At 33.0% G+C, this 16,213-nt stretch overlaps 1 protein-coding gene across 2 annotated transcripts; it reads left to right on the top strand.

Annotated features, from left to right (window-relative positions):
* The first annotated feature begins 2,699 nt into the window (after positions 1-2,699).
* Positions 2,700-15,877, top strand: LOC130645694 (E3 ubiquitin-protein ligase RMND5A-like). Of its 2 annotated transcripts, none has more exons than XM_057451767.1 (9): positions 2,700-2,774; positions 10,167-10,316; positions 10,957-11,105; positions 11,418-11,552; positions 11,987-12,087; positions 12,285-12,442; positions 12,527-12,795; positions 14,139-14,293; positions 15,593-15,877. In XM_057451767.1, the coding sequence occupies exons 2-9, from the start codon at positions 10,181-10,183 to the stop codon at positions 15,654-15,656; spliced, it is 1,167 nt and encodes a 388-aa protein (XP_057307750.1). In that variant the 5' UTR covers positions 2,700-2,774; positions 10,167-10,180; the 3' UTR covers positions 15,657-15,877. The 2 variants fall into 2 exon arrangements, with proteins under 2 accessions (XP_057307750.1, XP_057307751.1); XM_057451768.1 differs by lacking the exon at positions 2,700-2,774 and adding an exon at positions 5,933-6,002.
* The last annotated feature ends 336 nt before the right edge of the window (positions 15,878-16,213 follow it).

The following is a 16,213-nucleotide window of genomic DNA, read 5'->3' as shown; positions in this document are numbered from 1 at the left end:
TTCTAAGGATAATCTTAACAAGAGCTATTACAGAGATTTTTAGGGGTAGTTTCGAGTAATAGCCAATATCACTGCCTCTGAAACGTATGGGACATAAAAAATTGGCATGCAGGTGTCTAATAGATAAATATTGAAACTCAGTAAGTATAGTACTGGAAAAAGGTTGTTTAACATATCGAGCGCACAACGTGCATGGACTCCCTGGATACGCGATGTACCGGGTTTAGAATAATAAGAAACAATTAAAATAAATTGTCGCGAAACTAGTATCGTGACAAAATCCGTCTCGATGTGTCGCAATGGTAGGTGATAATGAGAATAAAGAGAAAGTTTTTTTAATGAGAATAGAGAGAAAGTTTTTTTTATTTCAAAAACATCTCTGCTTTATTTTTTTTTTATTTTAAATATGTGTATATTATAAGAAAATTTTTAACTTTCGTATTTATTAAAGTAATTCTAGCGCATTACTTTTTCAACATATTCTTTTTTGTAACGCTACTTTTCGTTCTTAAACTTTGAAAATGCGATCTCTAACGAAGCTTTTTTTGTCGCCGCTTTTCGTTCTTAAACTTTTAAAATGCGATCTAAAAAAACTTTTCTATTGCCGTTCTTCGTTCTTAAATTTTTAAAATGCAATCTATCGAAGCTTTTCTATCGCCGTTCTTCGTTCTTAAACTTTTAAAACGTGATCTAAAACAGCATTTCTATCGCCGGTTTTCGTTTATAAACTTTTAAAATGTGATCTTAAAAAACATTTCTATTGCCGCATTTCGTTTATAAACTTTTTAACTTCGATCTAAAAAAGCATTTATATCACCGCATTTCGTTCTTAAACTGTTAAAATTCGATCTAAAACAGCATATTTATCGCCGCTTTTCGTTTATAAACTTTTAAAATGCGATCTTAAAAAACATGTCTATTGCCGCATTTCGTTTATAAACTTTTTAACTTCGATCTAAAAAAGCATTTCTATCACCGCATTTTGTTCTTAAACTTTTAAAATTCAATCTAAAAAAACATTTCTATCGGCGCTTTTCGGTTATAAAAACTTTTAAAATGCGATCTTAGAAAACATTTCTATCGCCGCACTTCGTTTATAAACTTTTTAACTTCAATCTAAAAAAGCATTTCTATCGCCGCATTTCGTTCTTAAACTTTTAAAATTCGATCTAAAAAACATTTCTATTGTCACTTTTTGTTTATAAAAACTTTTAAAATTCATCTAAAAAAACATTTCTATCGCTGTTCTTCGTTCTTAAATTTTAAAATGCGATCTAACGAAGCTTTTCTATCGCCGTTCTTCGTTCTTAAATTTTTAAAAAGTAAAAAAGAAAGATTAACGCTAGCTGTATACCTTAGATTGTTATGCATAAAGCTGTATACCTTAGATTGTTATGCATAAGTTAAAAAAATATAACACAAAGGAAGTATAATTATATTTAAACATCCGCGATCATTGTTGAATACACTCTTATTTTTAAAATAGTTCTATCATGAAAAAGTGTTAATGGCCTTAATAGCTTCGAGAATGACATAGAGACGGATGCATCGCAAAGCCCTTTTGATACAATTTGAAAGTAAAAATATGTCTATTGCGGATCGAGAATACCGTCATGATATGTGAAGCGTTATGTTAAACATCATAGCCATGCAACGTAGCAATACAAAGTGGGGGCGCTGTTCTGCCTGGATAATAAACGCTGCCCTGATTAAGTACGGCAGCTTGCCTCGGTTAAGAACAGGGCAGAAAATACATAATCAGGGCAACATAATCAGGACGGGCCAGCTTATTACTCAAAAAATATTATTTGGCACTTATAAAAGGAACATAATCAGGGCAGGCCAGTTTATATACGACAGTCTAATATTATTTCTCACTTATTATAGAACGCACATAATCGGGGAAGGCCGGCTTATGTATGACAGTCACATATTTGAGACTTCTAGAACAACTATAATCGTGAATCAAATCTGTCCACTTTGCAGATAATTTTGACCAATTATCGTCTTATTTGCATCACACATTGGTAACTTATGGCCCAAACCTCGTGTGGCACTATTTGTTGTTTTAAATAATGGATTTCAGCCATTTACGCCACAAGGAAAAAATAAATATGGCGAACGAAAATGTCACCTAAATAGGCGACACTTAACCTAATTAGGTTATATATTTCATTTTAACATAATTCTTAGTTGCGCGAACATATCGAGGCAAGAGTGACAATTTTGGAATCATGGTCGCGTGTAGACTATCCATTCTGAATAAAGATTTTTTGCAATTTTTTCTTAGGAATGTGTGAAAAGCCATTAAATATTGTAATGTCTTAACTAGGTTACATATGGCCTAACTAGACTACAATGAGTCGCCTGGATAGGTGGTATGCCCTAATTAGCCTGCCCCGGGCAGGCTAATTAAGTGTTTACCCTGACTGGAAAATGGAAGCAAGATATGCGAAGACAAAAAACTAGATGCAATGATATGCAAAATAGAAAAAGAAAAAAAGTAACTTGATAAAAACTTAAGCTTGTGCCTCTTGAAATAGACACAATCAAGACTTACATAAGTCCCTATCTTTCTTTACTTACTGGCTTGCTTGCCCGCCATGATGAAAAATAACAACGTTGCCGGTTTCTACATATTACTTTTAGTCCCGTAACCCAGTTCTAGCGAAGGTGAAGTTTCCTTCCTTTAAGGCAGCCGTAGTTTATTAAGAGTTGTCGCATTTGCTTTCAGGTACTGTTAAGTCATAGCTAATAACATCTGCCATTAATTTGTAAGTATAGTTACTTATTTTCAGCTTTTATTTGCATTATTTGTCTTTCTTTCTTTACCCAGTTTCTGAATTTGATTACAGTAAATATATTAAATTGTCTGACCTGAACTAAACAAATGCTAAAGCACGACTTCACTCTTCTACAGTACATTTTAACCTACTCTTAAAACAACTAGACAAAAATGCCAGTATGGCAAAAAAGTTCAAGTATAGCTAGCTAGATAGATAAAAAAGATGTGCAAATTTTACATGGCTAGTCTCGCAATTATACCATGTCTATTATTTCTAGGTGGGATTATAGCATTTTAGAAGTAGATGGGATAGATAGATAGATAGATAGATGTGCATATTTTACATGGCTAGCCTCACAAATATCGAGGGATATACCCTGTCTATTATTTCCAGGAGGGGCCATGGCGTAGATGGAGAGTCCTAGAGTATTTAATGCTCATTTTGAGCTACGCAGACCCAATTAGAGCCCGCGCTCTACTAGACAACTCCCGGCAACATCCAACGGCCAACACAGTGTGCCATCTTCCCAATTTCCCTCACATGGCTTGGGTTAACCCGGGGCTATGGTAACATTCACTCGCCCATGTTGAATCGCCGTCAAGAGGAATCGAACCCCGGTCTCCCGCACAGAGTACGAGAGCTATAACCACTAATCTACGGCGCCACTAAAACTACTATGGGAAGTCCCATAGTAGTTTTAGGAGCTGTCAACAAACAGTTTTTGTCTCTGTTAGTGGTAAATTGACCGTTAGGGGGGGAGGGGGTAATGCATTGTCCGTTAAAAATATAAAAATGGAGACGAATTTCACTTTCTCACCTTTGTTTCTTTTAGGGAAAATGAAAAAAATTCATCAAATTAGAAAATGTTTCCACAGTAAAAATCCGCCATAATCTAGAATTGGTTATTAAAAAAATGTATATATGTCGTGTTTGTATAAGTCTCCACAAAGATTGTTCCGTAAAGCCCGGAGTGGGGCAAAATTGTATTTAACGACAAATTTGCCGTTAACAGAGACAAAAACTAACGTAGGGGAATTGGGCTTGCCGTTAAGGGGCTGAGGGAAGGGGGGTCCGAGTCTAGCGGCCAATTTGCCGTTAATCGAGATGAAAACTGTTTGTCGACGGCCCCTTATTAATGCTCATTTTAAGCTAAACCACACCCAATAAGCGATTTCGGAATTAGGATACCTTCTTTAATTTTTTATAAATAAAGTGCTAAACGGAAGAGGCTACTTTTAGAGATTTTTCACTTATCTTGGCACGTTTTTGTTTACATTTAACATTTAAATCAATTTAAATCACATTTAAATCCTAGACCCCTGGACCTCGAATTACGTTCCGATTCACAAAATTCAATTCCAAGTCGCTTTGGATTTGACATGTTTTAAAACTTCATATAATTTTGCTACAAAACAACAGGGAGCCTTAAACTATGATGTTGACACACACATAAAATTTTAAAAATCTTAAGAAAAGTTGCAAAACTCTCAAATGAGCCTCTTCTGTTTAGCAATTTTTGTAGGCTTCGCTACTGAAAACTTTTCTTTCTCATCAACTTTGTGTTCATTTGAAGTTCTGCACCTCATTTTGAAATTGTATTTCAAAATCTGATTTGTTGATGAATTTGCTGTGGTAGTTGAACTTATTCCAACTACTGCATCGAATGCCGGCAAATGAAAGAAAATTACATATTATGCTAAAAATAAATATTGCGCATGCATGTGCAGATTCATGGTTGCTTATTTGTTCGACTAGGGCAAGTGAAGTGTGAACCCAGCTTTACGACAGTGTTGTTCCTAAAGGATGGTAGTCACATGTATAGTGCAAACAATCTTTCAAGCTATAAAGGTTTGACTGTACATTGCATGTGACTTATCGAAACTCCTACATAGCTGTAGCCACATTTCCATGTTATATGATCATTTTAAAGACAACTTCGTAAGGAGAAAATTTGACATACAGTACAGTCTGAATGTAATCTACTGTGTACACGCTAATATCACACCTTTAGGACGGCAGTCGCTTGTCTTTTGTTATAATTAAATCCCTTAATGGTTTTGCGAGTTTATATTTGCGTGTTAAAAAACAATGCGCTCGCGAAGAAATATCGGAACAATTCTATTTCTTGTAATAGCAAGATGCATTGTGTAAATGTATTGATAAGCTATTTCCTTAAGTATTAGCATGAAGTAATTTAATAATAAAAATCTTTCGCAAAGTTTTATAATATATTGCGCAAGAATGTATTGTTGATTTAATTACTCAAAAAGATTCCAGCGCGTTTAATTATATGAGAAGCATTGTTCACAACTATTAAATGGTGTACATTATGAAATAAATACAATATCTACATTTCTTGATGAAAACATTTCCTTCTTAACAAACAACGTAAAATAATCCTTCCACATACTTTTTTATTGAAACAAATAAAAACATTTCTATCGCCGCTTTTCGTTTTTAAACTTTTAAAATGCAATCTAAACTTTTATATTTAATTACTGCAATTAAAAATTTCAAAAGAGTTTGCGCAAAATAGATTACTAAAATTGATCTTGCAACTTATTGTGATTAAACAATCGATCGCGTGGGGTCATTGTTCATCAGTGAGGCAATTATTTTCTCTAAAAAACAAAAGCTATCGCAATGTTATTGTTCTGTGTAACTGTTCATGCAAGTTTTGCGTCTACGGTAGATTACATTCACGGTAGATTACATGTACTGTAAGAACCTTTGCAAGCAGAAGCCTTTTTTCAAGTTGTGTGCATGTAAAATTACTGCTAATAGAAACCATTCAGTTTGAATATAATGGGCGGTTTACATCTGCAAAACTCAGCAGCAAATGAGGGCCCATAAATATTATTACACTACCCCAAACACTACCCCAACTGGGGTACTCCATGTTTTAATTTTTTTCCTTACAGTATAATGAATTTCCCATTGAAGAAGGCAAACCAAGATCATAATGTGTATCCCTGTATGCAAGGTAATATGAGAATACTTTAACCGGACACAGGTAACCCCCAATTTAATTTTTTCCCACAAGGTTACATCTTAGAACTTATGATTGTCATGTAAAGTGTACATGGTGAGAAACAAAACTCTAATAGAGATCAGTGAGTATTGGGAACAAAAACTGTTTTTGGTGGGAAAACATACTCTGGTGCTCTAAAATGACCAAAGAAGGCAAACAATACTAGACATTTCCACATTTATCAGGTATGTGTGTAGCTGGATTTGTTAAGAAACCTTAACATTTGTCGTCTGATAGTGTTTACAGTCTATCAAAATTTTCTCATCACATACATAAAGCAATTTGCACATATCAGATATTTTCTCAGGGAATTCAGAGGCTAAGCTTTGGTATTGTATTCTGCATAAGTAACCTTTAGTGGTGAATTAATTGACCCAGGAAGACACACGCAATTGATGCCAGAAAATTTGGTAGGATTTAGGTCCTGAATGGTATCGGTTATAGTCTGGTATTTTTTAAAAGGACAGCTTTAAAGAAACAATTCACTCTAAGTAATCTAGTGAAATAGGGGTGAGGCACTGCTTGGCATATGGGCACTGCTCCTTAAGACGATGGGCCTGTAAATGGGAGAGTAAATTAGCATAAGTATACGAGGTACTGAAAATGTGTTGCATTGAAATATTGACATGGTGGTTGGTAAAAAGAAAAACAACTTTTGAGTATCAGGCCACTGGTCACCCCAAGTATTTACTGCTATTACTACTGCAAAGAATTTTAGGAAGGTAATACTGTAGTTATTTGAGTTGGAGAAATCGATTGAGAATAATTGTCCATTATAGAAACCACCCAAGCCACATAAGCATCAGAATATATGTTCGGACTTTCATATGTAGACTATTGTAAATAAATACTGATCTACCATTTTAAGTATAGGTAGAAACTGTAACCATTACTGAATATCAGTCTGAGATACAAATGTCATGGAGATGTGATGGTAAAGACTACTAACTGGTGTGAAGGTCGATCAACCTACACAAAAGACAACAACCACACTTAACCACCCTAAATGTCAAAGACAACAAACAAATAAGAAAAAGAAGTGCCTTTATAATGCTTTTTACCCTCTAAACTCTCCAAACAGACTAAATAGCCTGAAATTTGTCCCTTGGTAATCAGATCACTAAGGGGTCGTCTACAAATTTCGTATGATATTTTATACGAATATATACGAATTTAATTGCTTTTAATTCGTATAAAAATCGTATACAATTCGTATAGTGTTAAATAGTTATACGATTTTTAAAAAATCTAATACGAATTTTATACGATTTTCATACGAATTGTCATACGAATTATATTCTCTTTTATACGATTTCATACGAATTGTCATACGAATTATATTCTCTTTCATACGAATTGTCATTCGAATTATATTCTCTTTTATACGAATTTTCATACGAATTATATTTCGTTTTTACACTTTTAAAATGCGATCTAAAAAAACATTTCTATCGCCGTTTTTCGTTTTTAAACTTTTGAAAATGCGATCTAAAAAAAACATTTCTATCGCCGTTTTTCGTTTTTCAACTTTTAACATGCGATCTAAAAAAACATTTCTATCGCCGTTTTTCGTTTTAAAACTTTTGAAAATGCGATCTAAAAAAACATTTCTATCGCCGTTTTTCGTTTTTAAACTTTTTAAATGCGATCTAAAAAAATATTTCTATCGCCGTTTTTCTTTTTTCAACTTTTAACATGCGATCTAAAAAAACATTTCTATCGCCGTTTTTCGTTTTTAAACTTTTGAAAATGCGATCTAAAAAAAACATTTCTATCGCCGTTTTTCGTTTTTCAACTTTTAACATGCGATCTAAAAAAACATTTCTATCGCCGTTTTTCGTTTTTAAACTTTTGAAAAGCGATCTAAAAAAAACATTTCTATCGCCGTTTTTCGTTTTTCAACTTTTAACATGCGATCTAAAAAAAACATTTCTATCGCCGTTTTTCGTTTTAAAACTTTTAAAATGCGATCTAAAAAAACATTTCTATCGCCGTTTTTCGTTTTTAAACTTTAAAATGCGATCTAAAAAATATTTTATTTTGAAACTTATATACGAATTTAATACAATGTCAAACGATTTTCTTTTTTTTAAAACCATACGCATCTAATTAAAATCTCATACGAATTTTTTGTTAAACTCGTACGAATTTAACTCATACGAATTTAATTTAAAACTCATACGAATTTAATTTAAAACTCATACGAATTTAACTAAAAACTCATACGAATTTAATTTAAAACTCATACGAATTTTATACGAATTTAAAAAAATTTCATACGAATTTAATTACTGTATGGCAAAAGAAAATTCGTATAGCATATACGAATTTTTTTTATACGAATTGCTACGAATTTTGTAGATGACCCCTAATTGGGTAGTATAAATTTTTATGCCTAAATAAGAAGCACCTGTGACTATCTTGTTTGGGGCCAATGGCACCCCTAAGTCCTGAAAAACCTGCCAAATGATATCTCTGCAACTGCTTCGAAATGCCAAATAGCAGCTAAGGCCACTTGCAGTTAATTCTTTGTTTATGGTAATTTGTTGCGGTAAAACTAAAATGCGCAATATTATTATTCATTGTTTTCAAAAAAATTACATTATTATTTATTTAAAAAAAATGAGAAAACAGTAAACTTCTCCATATGCAAATATTTCGTATTACTAAAAATAAAACGCTAAAAAATATTTGAAGCTTACCAACTGAAGTTAATTCTCCATTTTTTTCATAGCATTTGTCAATAAATGGTCTCAAGTAAGTTTTCTTCTTTGACCACTTTTTCGTTTTGGAGCTAACGATTTCCTTTTGTGAAACCTTAGAACAATTTTTATATTGTTTGCCGTGAAATCTTTTTACCATCTTCCTCTTCAATAATTTTGCTAATTTGAGTATATGTTATTCCTTTTTGTTTAAGATTTATTATTCGCTATTTGAAATATTTTGGAAGCACCATATCTTGATTTGTAAATTGTATAAATGGTTTCACCAAACAGAACATCAATATTTAACTTTTTTTTAAAGAGAAACTAATTGCTCAGTCAACTTTTTAAAGCTCCGATAAAATAAGAGAAATATATATACATCAGCAAAATTGATAAAGAAATAAAAGGAAAAACTAATTGATGACAAAATACGCTTTTGAAATCTACTTTAATTTTCCTACTGTTGAATATTTTGGATATATTTTCAGTTCAACGTTTTTTGTTGAACATAATTCTTTTTGTTGAAAACAAAAAATCAGCAAGACGGCTGTTTCATAAACAACGAGATGTTTATGAAACAGCCGTATAGTTATTAAAGTTTTAAAAACTAAAATTAAATTATGGTCAGACAAATTTAAATTTTTTAGACAAAATGGCATTTCGTACAAAAAATACAATCGCATCCATGAAAAAAAGTATAACCAAGTAGGAGCTAAAATTATGCTTCGTTAAACTCAATAAAACCTGAAACAAACAAATTTACTTTAATGGTAGACACTTTTTTGAAAAGAAAAAAAATAATTACGCTGGCTATAGAAATCGTGGATCTCCCGAAAATAATCGTGTGACACACACACATAATAATATTAGTAACTGAAAATCCATATTGAAACAAAAGATCTTATACTATTAGAATAGAACCATTATTTTAAGGTGCTAGTTCCAATGGGGAGCAATACAAATTGAAAAGAGGAGGGTGGTCAAAGGTATACCTACTGTATGGCCCTAGTTTATTTTTATTAAAACAAAATTAAAACACTCAAAAAAGGATTTGTTATTTGTTGTTGCTGACACAAGCTTTCCCTGCTGGTACCCCGGTTTGAAGCCATAAGTAAAACTAGAAAAAATTAATTGGGTGTTATACTACTAGTAATTTGCCCAATTTTCTGCAGAATGTAGCAAGATAGTCTAGCATATGATTTCAGTTTCTCATGACAAACTTTTTGTGATTCTTAAATAGAGTTAAGAGAATTGTAGTATTTTTAAAACTTATGCAGATTCTGCTGAAAATATTGTTTCATAGTGCAGTTTTGGTTGAATGCTGCAAAAAATTTATAACTTACAATCCACCTAGCTAATATGAGGTGTTTTTTGTGTAATTTAAAAACTAGGTTTTTTATTATCACACCTTTAGTCATATAGTTATAACCCCGTCTAAGTAAATTATATTTCTTTATGCTAACAGACCGGCAAGGATGCAAAGAACAGTAATGCAGGAAGTAGGATTTTTCACAGGCTAACAACTAGTGTTATCTAAACGACAATTTCTATAGTTGTGTAGAGCTGTAGGTTTACGGAATGGCTGCTCAACTGCAGGTGTGTTCAGTCATTCATGGTGCGTATTAACATATATCTTTTTTAAAGGAATATTTTGTGCAATGGAAGCCCTACAAGCTGTGGAAAAAGAGGAGAATCGACTTTCTAACAAATATTCAAATTACAGAAAGAACTTGACAAAAAACCTTGATGATTTAATCGAGCATGTCAGAAGTGTGAAAGAAGGCTTATGTCAAGGTATGTAGAAGTAATTTATTTGGCCTTTTTGAATCAAGATTTTGTGTTGGCCAACAATTCCCAATACAATTGCCCACACCAACATATACATACCAGTTAGTTTCCAACAAGGAAAACAATTATAATGTACAAAAAGCAACTTGCAAGGCCAATGCAACATGTTTTGATTCCACAAACTGTAAAACAGAAAGAAATTAAGTAAATTTTTGTGAGAATGTGCTACTGTTAAATTCAGAGCACCTGTGTGATGTTGTGCTTTACACATTTTTAAGAAACGTTCATTTCACATGAAAATTAATCGAAAAAGTGACAAAACGGTGATATGTATTTAGTAATTGGTTTCTGTTCAAACCAAAGTTGTTTTTCCCACAATGAAGAAAAGGGAAATTATATTTGAAAAAGCTTGAAAAGTTTTCTAGGAACTCTTATATCGTTTTGACACATTTTGATTGGTTCTTAAGATTTTGGACTTAAAAGTTCCCCTAATTATGCATTAGATCATGAACTAGCTCTGATGAATAGGCATTATGAACATTATGCATAATGCTTTATACCAATAATTATTTGGATTTCATAATTTTACATATAGCCCTATGCAATTTGTTAAGAAAGTTAGTAATTACCACATTGCCTTGTTTAGATTGCGATGAAGAAGATGTCCTCACTCCGCTTCAGCTCCATGTTGTGTCAGTGTGTTCAAAGAAGATCAAAGATTGTACCAACAAAGTAGCACTGGAACACAAAGAGCTGCATACTTATGTATCAAAGATTGGAAAAGCTATTGATAGGGTTCGTATCATTTTTAATACAAGGGTACAACTTGAAGAAAATTAAAAATATGACCCTCAGTGAAAGAAATCTTTCTTAAAACAGCATCTGATAATTTTTATATTAAAGACAGACAATTTTTTTTATTTCCTCGGTTGTTATGTTTAAGTTATTATTATGATCCTGTAAAAGTTACTGTTTTTATTGAATTTATTTAATCATTTCATTGTTTGCAAGACCCTTTAAAACCATTAAATTTAGCCCTTAAAGGATCATAAATGGTTTTCCTTTTTGCTGTAAAACGTTTATCTAATTTATTGCTATTCACCTTAGAACTTTACAACAGATTTTTCTGGCATGACACAAGAAAACTTGTTTACTGGAGAGTCTAGCGAGTTATTAAATAAAGCAATCTCAGAGCACTTTCTTCGTCAGGGTCAAGTGGATGTTGCTGAAAAATTAATACGTGTAAGTGAAGACCATAGTTATTAGCATTAGGGTGTTATTGGTGTTAGGGTGTTATTGGCGTTAGGGTGTTATTGGCATTAGGCTGTTATTGGTGTTAGGGTATTATTGGCGTTAGGGTGTTATTGGAGTTAGGGTATTATTTGCGTTAGGGTGTTATTGGCATTAGGCTGTTATTGGAATTAGGGTGTTATTGGCGTTAGGATGTTATTTGCGTTAGGGTGTTATTGCCTTTAGGGTGTTATTGGAATTAGGGTGTTATTGGCGTTAGGGTATTATTGGCGTTAGGGTATTATCGGCGTTAGGGTATTATTTGCGTTAGGGTATTATTTGCGTTAGGGTGTTATTGGAATCAGGGAGTCAGTTTGAATTAGTATTTAATAACATGTCCATGTAACCATTGTGTACATTTAGTTCATGTTTCATTTTATATTTAGGAAGCTGGTCTAACATTTGATCATGAACACAAGGAACCGTTTATGGAACTAAATTACATCTTGAATGAATGTAAAGAGAAAAATTTGGAACCTGCATTAAAGTATGAATGATTTTTCTTTTGCTGACTTCCTTATAAGTGGCATAAAGATATGAGCACAAAATTAAAGACAAATTCCATTTTGTGTATTTGCGTTGTGTTTATACACTTGTAAATTATTGTATTAGCCTATTGTTGCAAATAATCTGTTTAGGTTTCTCACGATTTCGAAGTGAATTTTTATTACACTCCTTTTTTAGGTGGGCTATAAGTCATCATTCAGAACTGCTAGCAAAGGGAAGTAGTTTGGAATTCAAGTTACACAAACTAAAGTTTATTGATTACTTAAGCAACAAAAGATACAAAGAAGCTTTGGAATATAGCAAGATATTTCAAACGTTTCCTTCCCACAGCGTAGGTGAGATGAATATATGCTTCAGTTAAAAAAAGTACCTATGAAATCTTTTGTTCTGCAAAATATACCATGTTTGCTCTCTTGCAGAAATCCAACGACTTATGTGTTGTTTTGCCTTTATCAAGCATGGTTTGGAAAAATCGCCTTATGCTGATTTAATGGATCCAGTGAATTGGCTGGAGATTACAGAACATCTAGCGAAAGATGCTTGCATGTTGTTGGGATTATCAAAAAATAGTCCATTGGAAGTCAGTGTGACTGCTGGGTGTATTGCGTTACCAACATTGTTACAATTAAGGCAAGTTATGCAGCAACGACAGGTGGAAGGGATGTGGAATTCGAAAGAAGAGCTTCCAGTACGTATAACAATATAACTGAAACATGCAACGCGCATGCACACAAAGAATTATGATTTAAGTTTAATTTCACGTCTATAAACTGTCTCTATTAGCTCTGCGTCTCTAAGTGGAAAGTTTTAAATACCAAAACCTTGAAAATCTTAAAATATGAATTTTCCATAAATATTAATTTCTCTCTAGGTGCACGTGTTTACACTTTCATAGTAAACCTTCTATATATTCAGAAATTTCATTTTAAAGAGTATTTTCTACATTTCTTTTTTGTGTACCTAGATATGTCTGTGTGCTTCCAAACCTTAAAATATCGCATGAAATTACAACAAGAAAACGTTGGAAAACAGCTTGAAAAGCTTGAAATTCTCAAAAAACTTTTGTTTCAGAATTTATTTAAAAATTATCGGGCCATTCTGATTGTGGAGATGGCGTCACAGGGAGGGAGTCGTTTATGCTTAAAATAGCACCTAGAAGTACCTACAATTGTGGGAATAATTTTTGTGGAAATGGCTGCTTTCATGGCTATTTCTTGAAATAACATCACTTGCTAGTACTCTACAATCGGTTAACTGCAAAAGTTTTATTTTGACAGGGATGGGTGTAGGTCAAGTAAATAACGTCAAAAATGGCTCAATTGCACTTTTCACAATGTCCGTATTATGGGGCAATCCAATTCTAGATCTGGAAATGTCCGAAAATAACGGAATTGAGGCATGCTGACTTCAGTAGAAATTACTACCGTGTAAGATTTTGATCTATCCAAATATCCTAAGTCGACTTTGAACATTGGCAAGTGAATGTTCACAAGTTTAAAGTGCGTGTTAATTAGATCGAAACGACATTGGTTGTGGTTACTATCTTTGAAATTCCGCCCGCTGTTCCACTAATTTTTGTCCAGAGTTGAAGGCAGCTCAAGTGGTAAAACTTGACTTTGTGTAATTTACTGACCAAAGCTTGCTTTTTAAAAACTAATTTAACCACTTATTTGTAATAGGGGTATGGAGTCAGTAAAAGATATTGTTAACATGTGACGAATGCCTGTCATCAATCAAAAAAAATAATGTGTACTTTCCAGATTAGAATAATAAATATCTGTTCTACAGAGTAGATTTTTAGCCACAAGACTTCGGTATTTATTCCTTGCATTCAATTTTGATTAAGAACTTGTGCATGTAAAATAGACTTACAAGTGAAGAAATAGGCATTATCAGTAAATTACCGATCGGTCATAAAATAATGCAATATCTTAAATTTCATGTACGTGCATGCGCCTTCTAATGATGCATTTATCTTGGCTAACTGATTTTCCCACCAATCATTAATTATATTATTTTATATTGTTTTAGGTTGAAATCGATCTTGGTCGAGAGTTTCAGTATCATTCTATTTTTGCATGCCCAATTTTACGCCAATCATGTGGCAGAAGCAACCCACCAATGAGATTAGTATGTGGTCACGTGATTTCAAAAGATGCCCTTCAACGCCTCTCCCATGGAAATAAGTGAGTAATTGATTCTTTTACGGATTAATTTTTTTCTCTTCAAAGAATGTTAAACAGTTGTTGCCACTACAAATTATTATGTGAAAAATTGTTTTCATTTTATCAATGAAAACGTTCACAAAGAAATTAAAATCATTCAAAGTCTCAACATATTTGAAGAAAATATTTGGGTGGATGTATTTAATCTGTTGACCACTGTCCCAACCCATTTTCCATTCTCAGTTAATCTGCTCGATGTTTTGATAGCACTGATATGAACGAAGCCATGTTAATAACGTCCGCTCTGCCATTCATTACAAGGTGTAAACAACCGTGCAATAATGCTTTTCAAAATAACACACAGTCTCGCATCAAAACTATTTCTTTCTCAACATGTTTCAATATTTGCGCATATGTTATTTTTAGTTTGTTGTTCGTTTACTTTTAATTGACACATTGCGGAAGTGGACAGTGTCATGGTTTAATGAGATTGTGAAGTTTTACATGCGTAATGTGTACATTATGTAGAAGCTCAACTGTGACACTTTATAATATGCCATAAAATTTCAAAGTAGATTTTCCCACCCCTTAAGGTGGTGGTGATCCGTGACTTTTAGAAGCAGATTACAGTGATTTCGCCTCCTCCTTGAGTATTTGTGGTTTGGCTACAAGTTCTGGTTGTACATGTCTCCATGCCAACCAACGTAGCCTTGTTGTTTTACACAACACTTCATGTCTAAGCAGGTTATCAAATTAATAGAACAATGAAAACACTTCATTGCCTTCACGTCACGAAAATTTCACTCGAAAGTGATTTCAACATATGCTGGGAAGGTGTGATCTACAGGGTGTTTTTCTTTGCTACTTCTCATGAGAAAAATTGGATGGAAATTTTTGCGAGGGTGTTTTGTATATTATATCTCAAGTTACGCGTTTATTTTTATGTGAAAAAATCTGAATAAATGAATTTATGCATTCACAAAAAAGAGTCTCGTAACTGATTCTGGTCACAACTTTGTGTGCGGTCTATGTCGTCAATAAATTTACGTAGACAACCCAACTATTTTTAATGATGTAAGATTTGAAATATAGACAATTACTGTTTCAGTTGTTCGAATTTTAGCTGTGGTGTCCCCTATAGTAGCGATAGAAAAATTGTTACAAATCTGCTTATTGCTTAAAATTAATGTTTAATGGAGTACGGTACTCTTTTGTTATGCTTGACCTTCTTGTGATGATCTCTAGCTATATTTTGTATGAAAAGTTTTATACATGCTTAAATATTGTAAAATGCTAAGTCATCAGTTTTTATTTTTGCAGGCTAAAGTGCCCCTATTGTCCCATGGAGATGGATCCAAGAGAAGCTAAAAGAATTTTCTTTTGAGTCTAAAGTGTATTTTATGGTGTTGGCGGTGCAAACTCGCTCTCATACTCCCTCGAAATTATCGTGGAGACAAACGTCACGTGGCGTCACATGTAATTGGTTGAGAAAACACCGTGTTACGTCAGATCTCGTTAGGTTGAGAAAACGTCGTACAGCTTTGAAAAAATTTTGTTGTTGAGAAAACGTATTATGTCAGATGTCGTTTGGTTGAGAAAACGTCGTATAGAGTTTGTTTAGAAGAACGTATTGCAAGATTTCCGGACAAATTTTTTTAACGCCTTTTCAGAATTTTTGCCTTTTTGAAATTTTAAGCTTTTCCCATGTGGATGTTGCGAAGATAAACATTTTTATTTATTTTACTATATTTTTATTTGTAAATAATTTTTTTAGCAATATAATGTTGCATTGTTCACCACTGTCGTGTCATATATGACGGTATATATATATTTCTTGCCGCTTGTTGTTTTGCTTTTGTCGTTTGATTGCAAAATAAAACTTGTTCCATAAACTCCCTTTTATATAACCAATATTTGAGAGTGGACTTCCACCTTTTCGAT

This window comes from Hydractinia symbiolongicarpus, chromosome 5 (assembly GCF_029227915.1).
Source record: "Hydractinia symbiolongicarpus strain clone_291-10 chromosome 5, HSymV2.1, whole genome shotgun sequence".
Classification (NCBI taxonomy): domain Eukaryota; kingdom Metazoa; phylum Cnidaria; class Hydrozoa; order Anthoathecata; family Hydractiniidae; genus Hydractinia; species Hydractinia symbiolongicarpus.
This window is presented reverse-complemented; position numbering and strand designations above follow the sequence as displayed.

Excerpts from the sequence above, each read along its gene's own strand:
- LOC130645694 (XM_057451767.1), top strand. The coding sequence starts at position 10,181 with ATGGAAGCCCTACAAGCTGTGGAAAAAGAGGAGAATCGACTTTCTAAC. Across the intron at positions 11,106-11,417 it reads TTGGAAAAGCTATTGATAGG|AACTTTACAACAGATTTTTC; the intron begins GTTCGTATCATT and ends TATTCACCTTAG. Across the intron at positions 12,088-12,284 it reads AATTTGGAACCTGCATTAAA|GTGGGCTATAAGTCATCATT; the intron begins GTATGAATGATT and ends CTCCTTTTTTAG.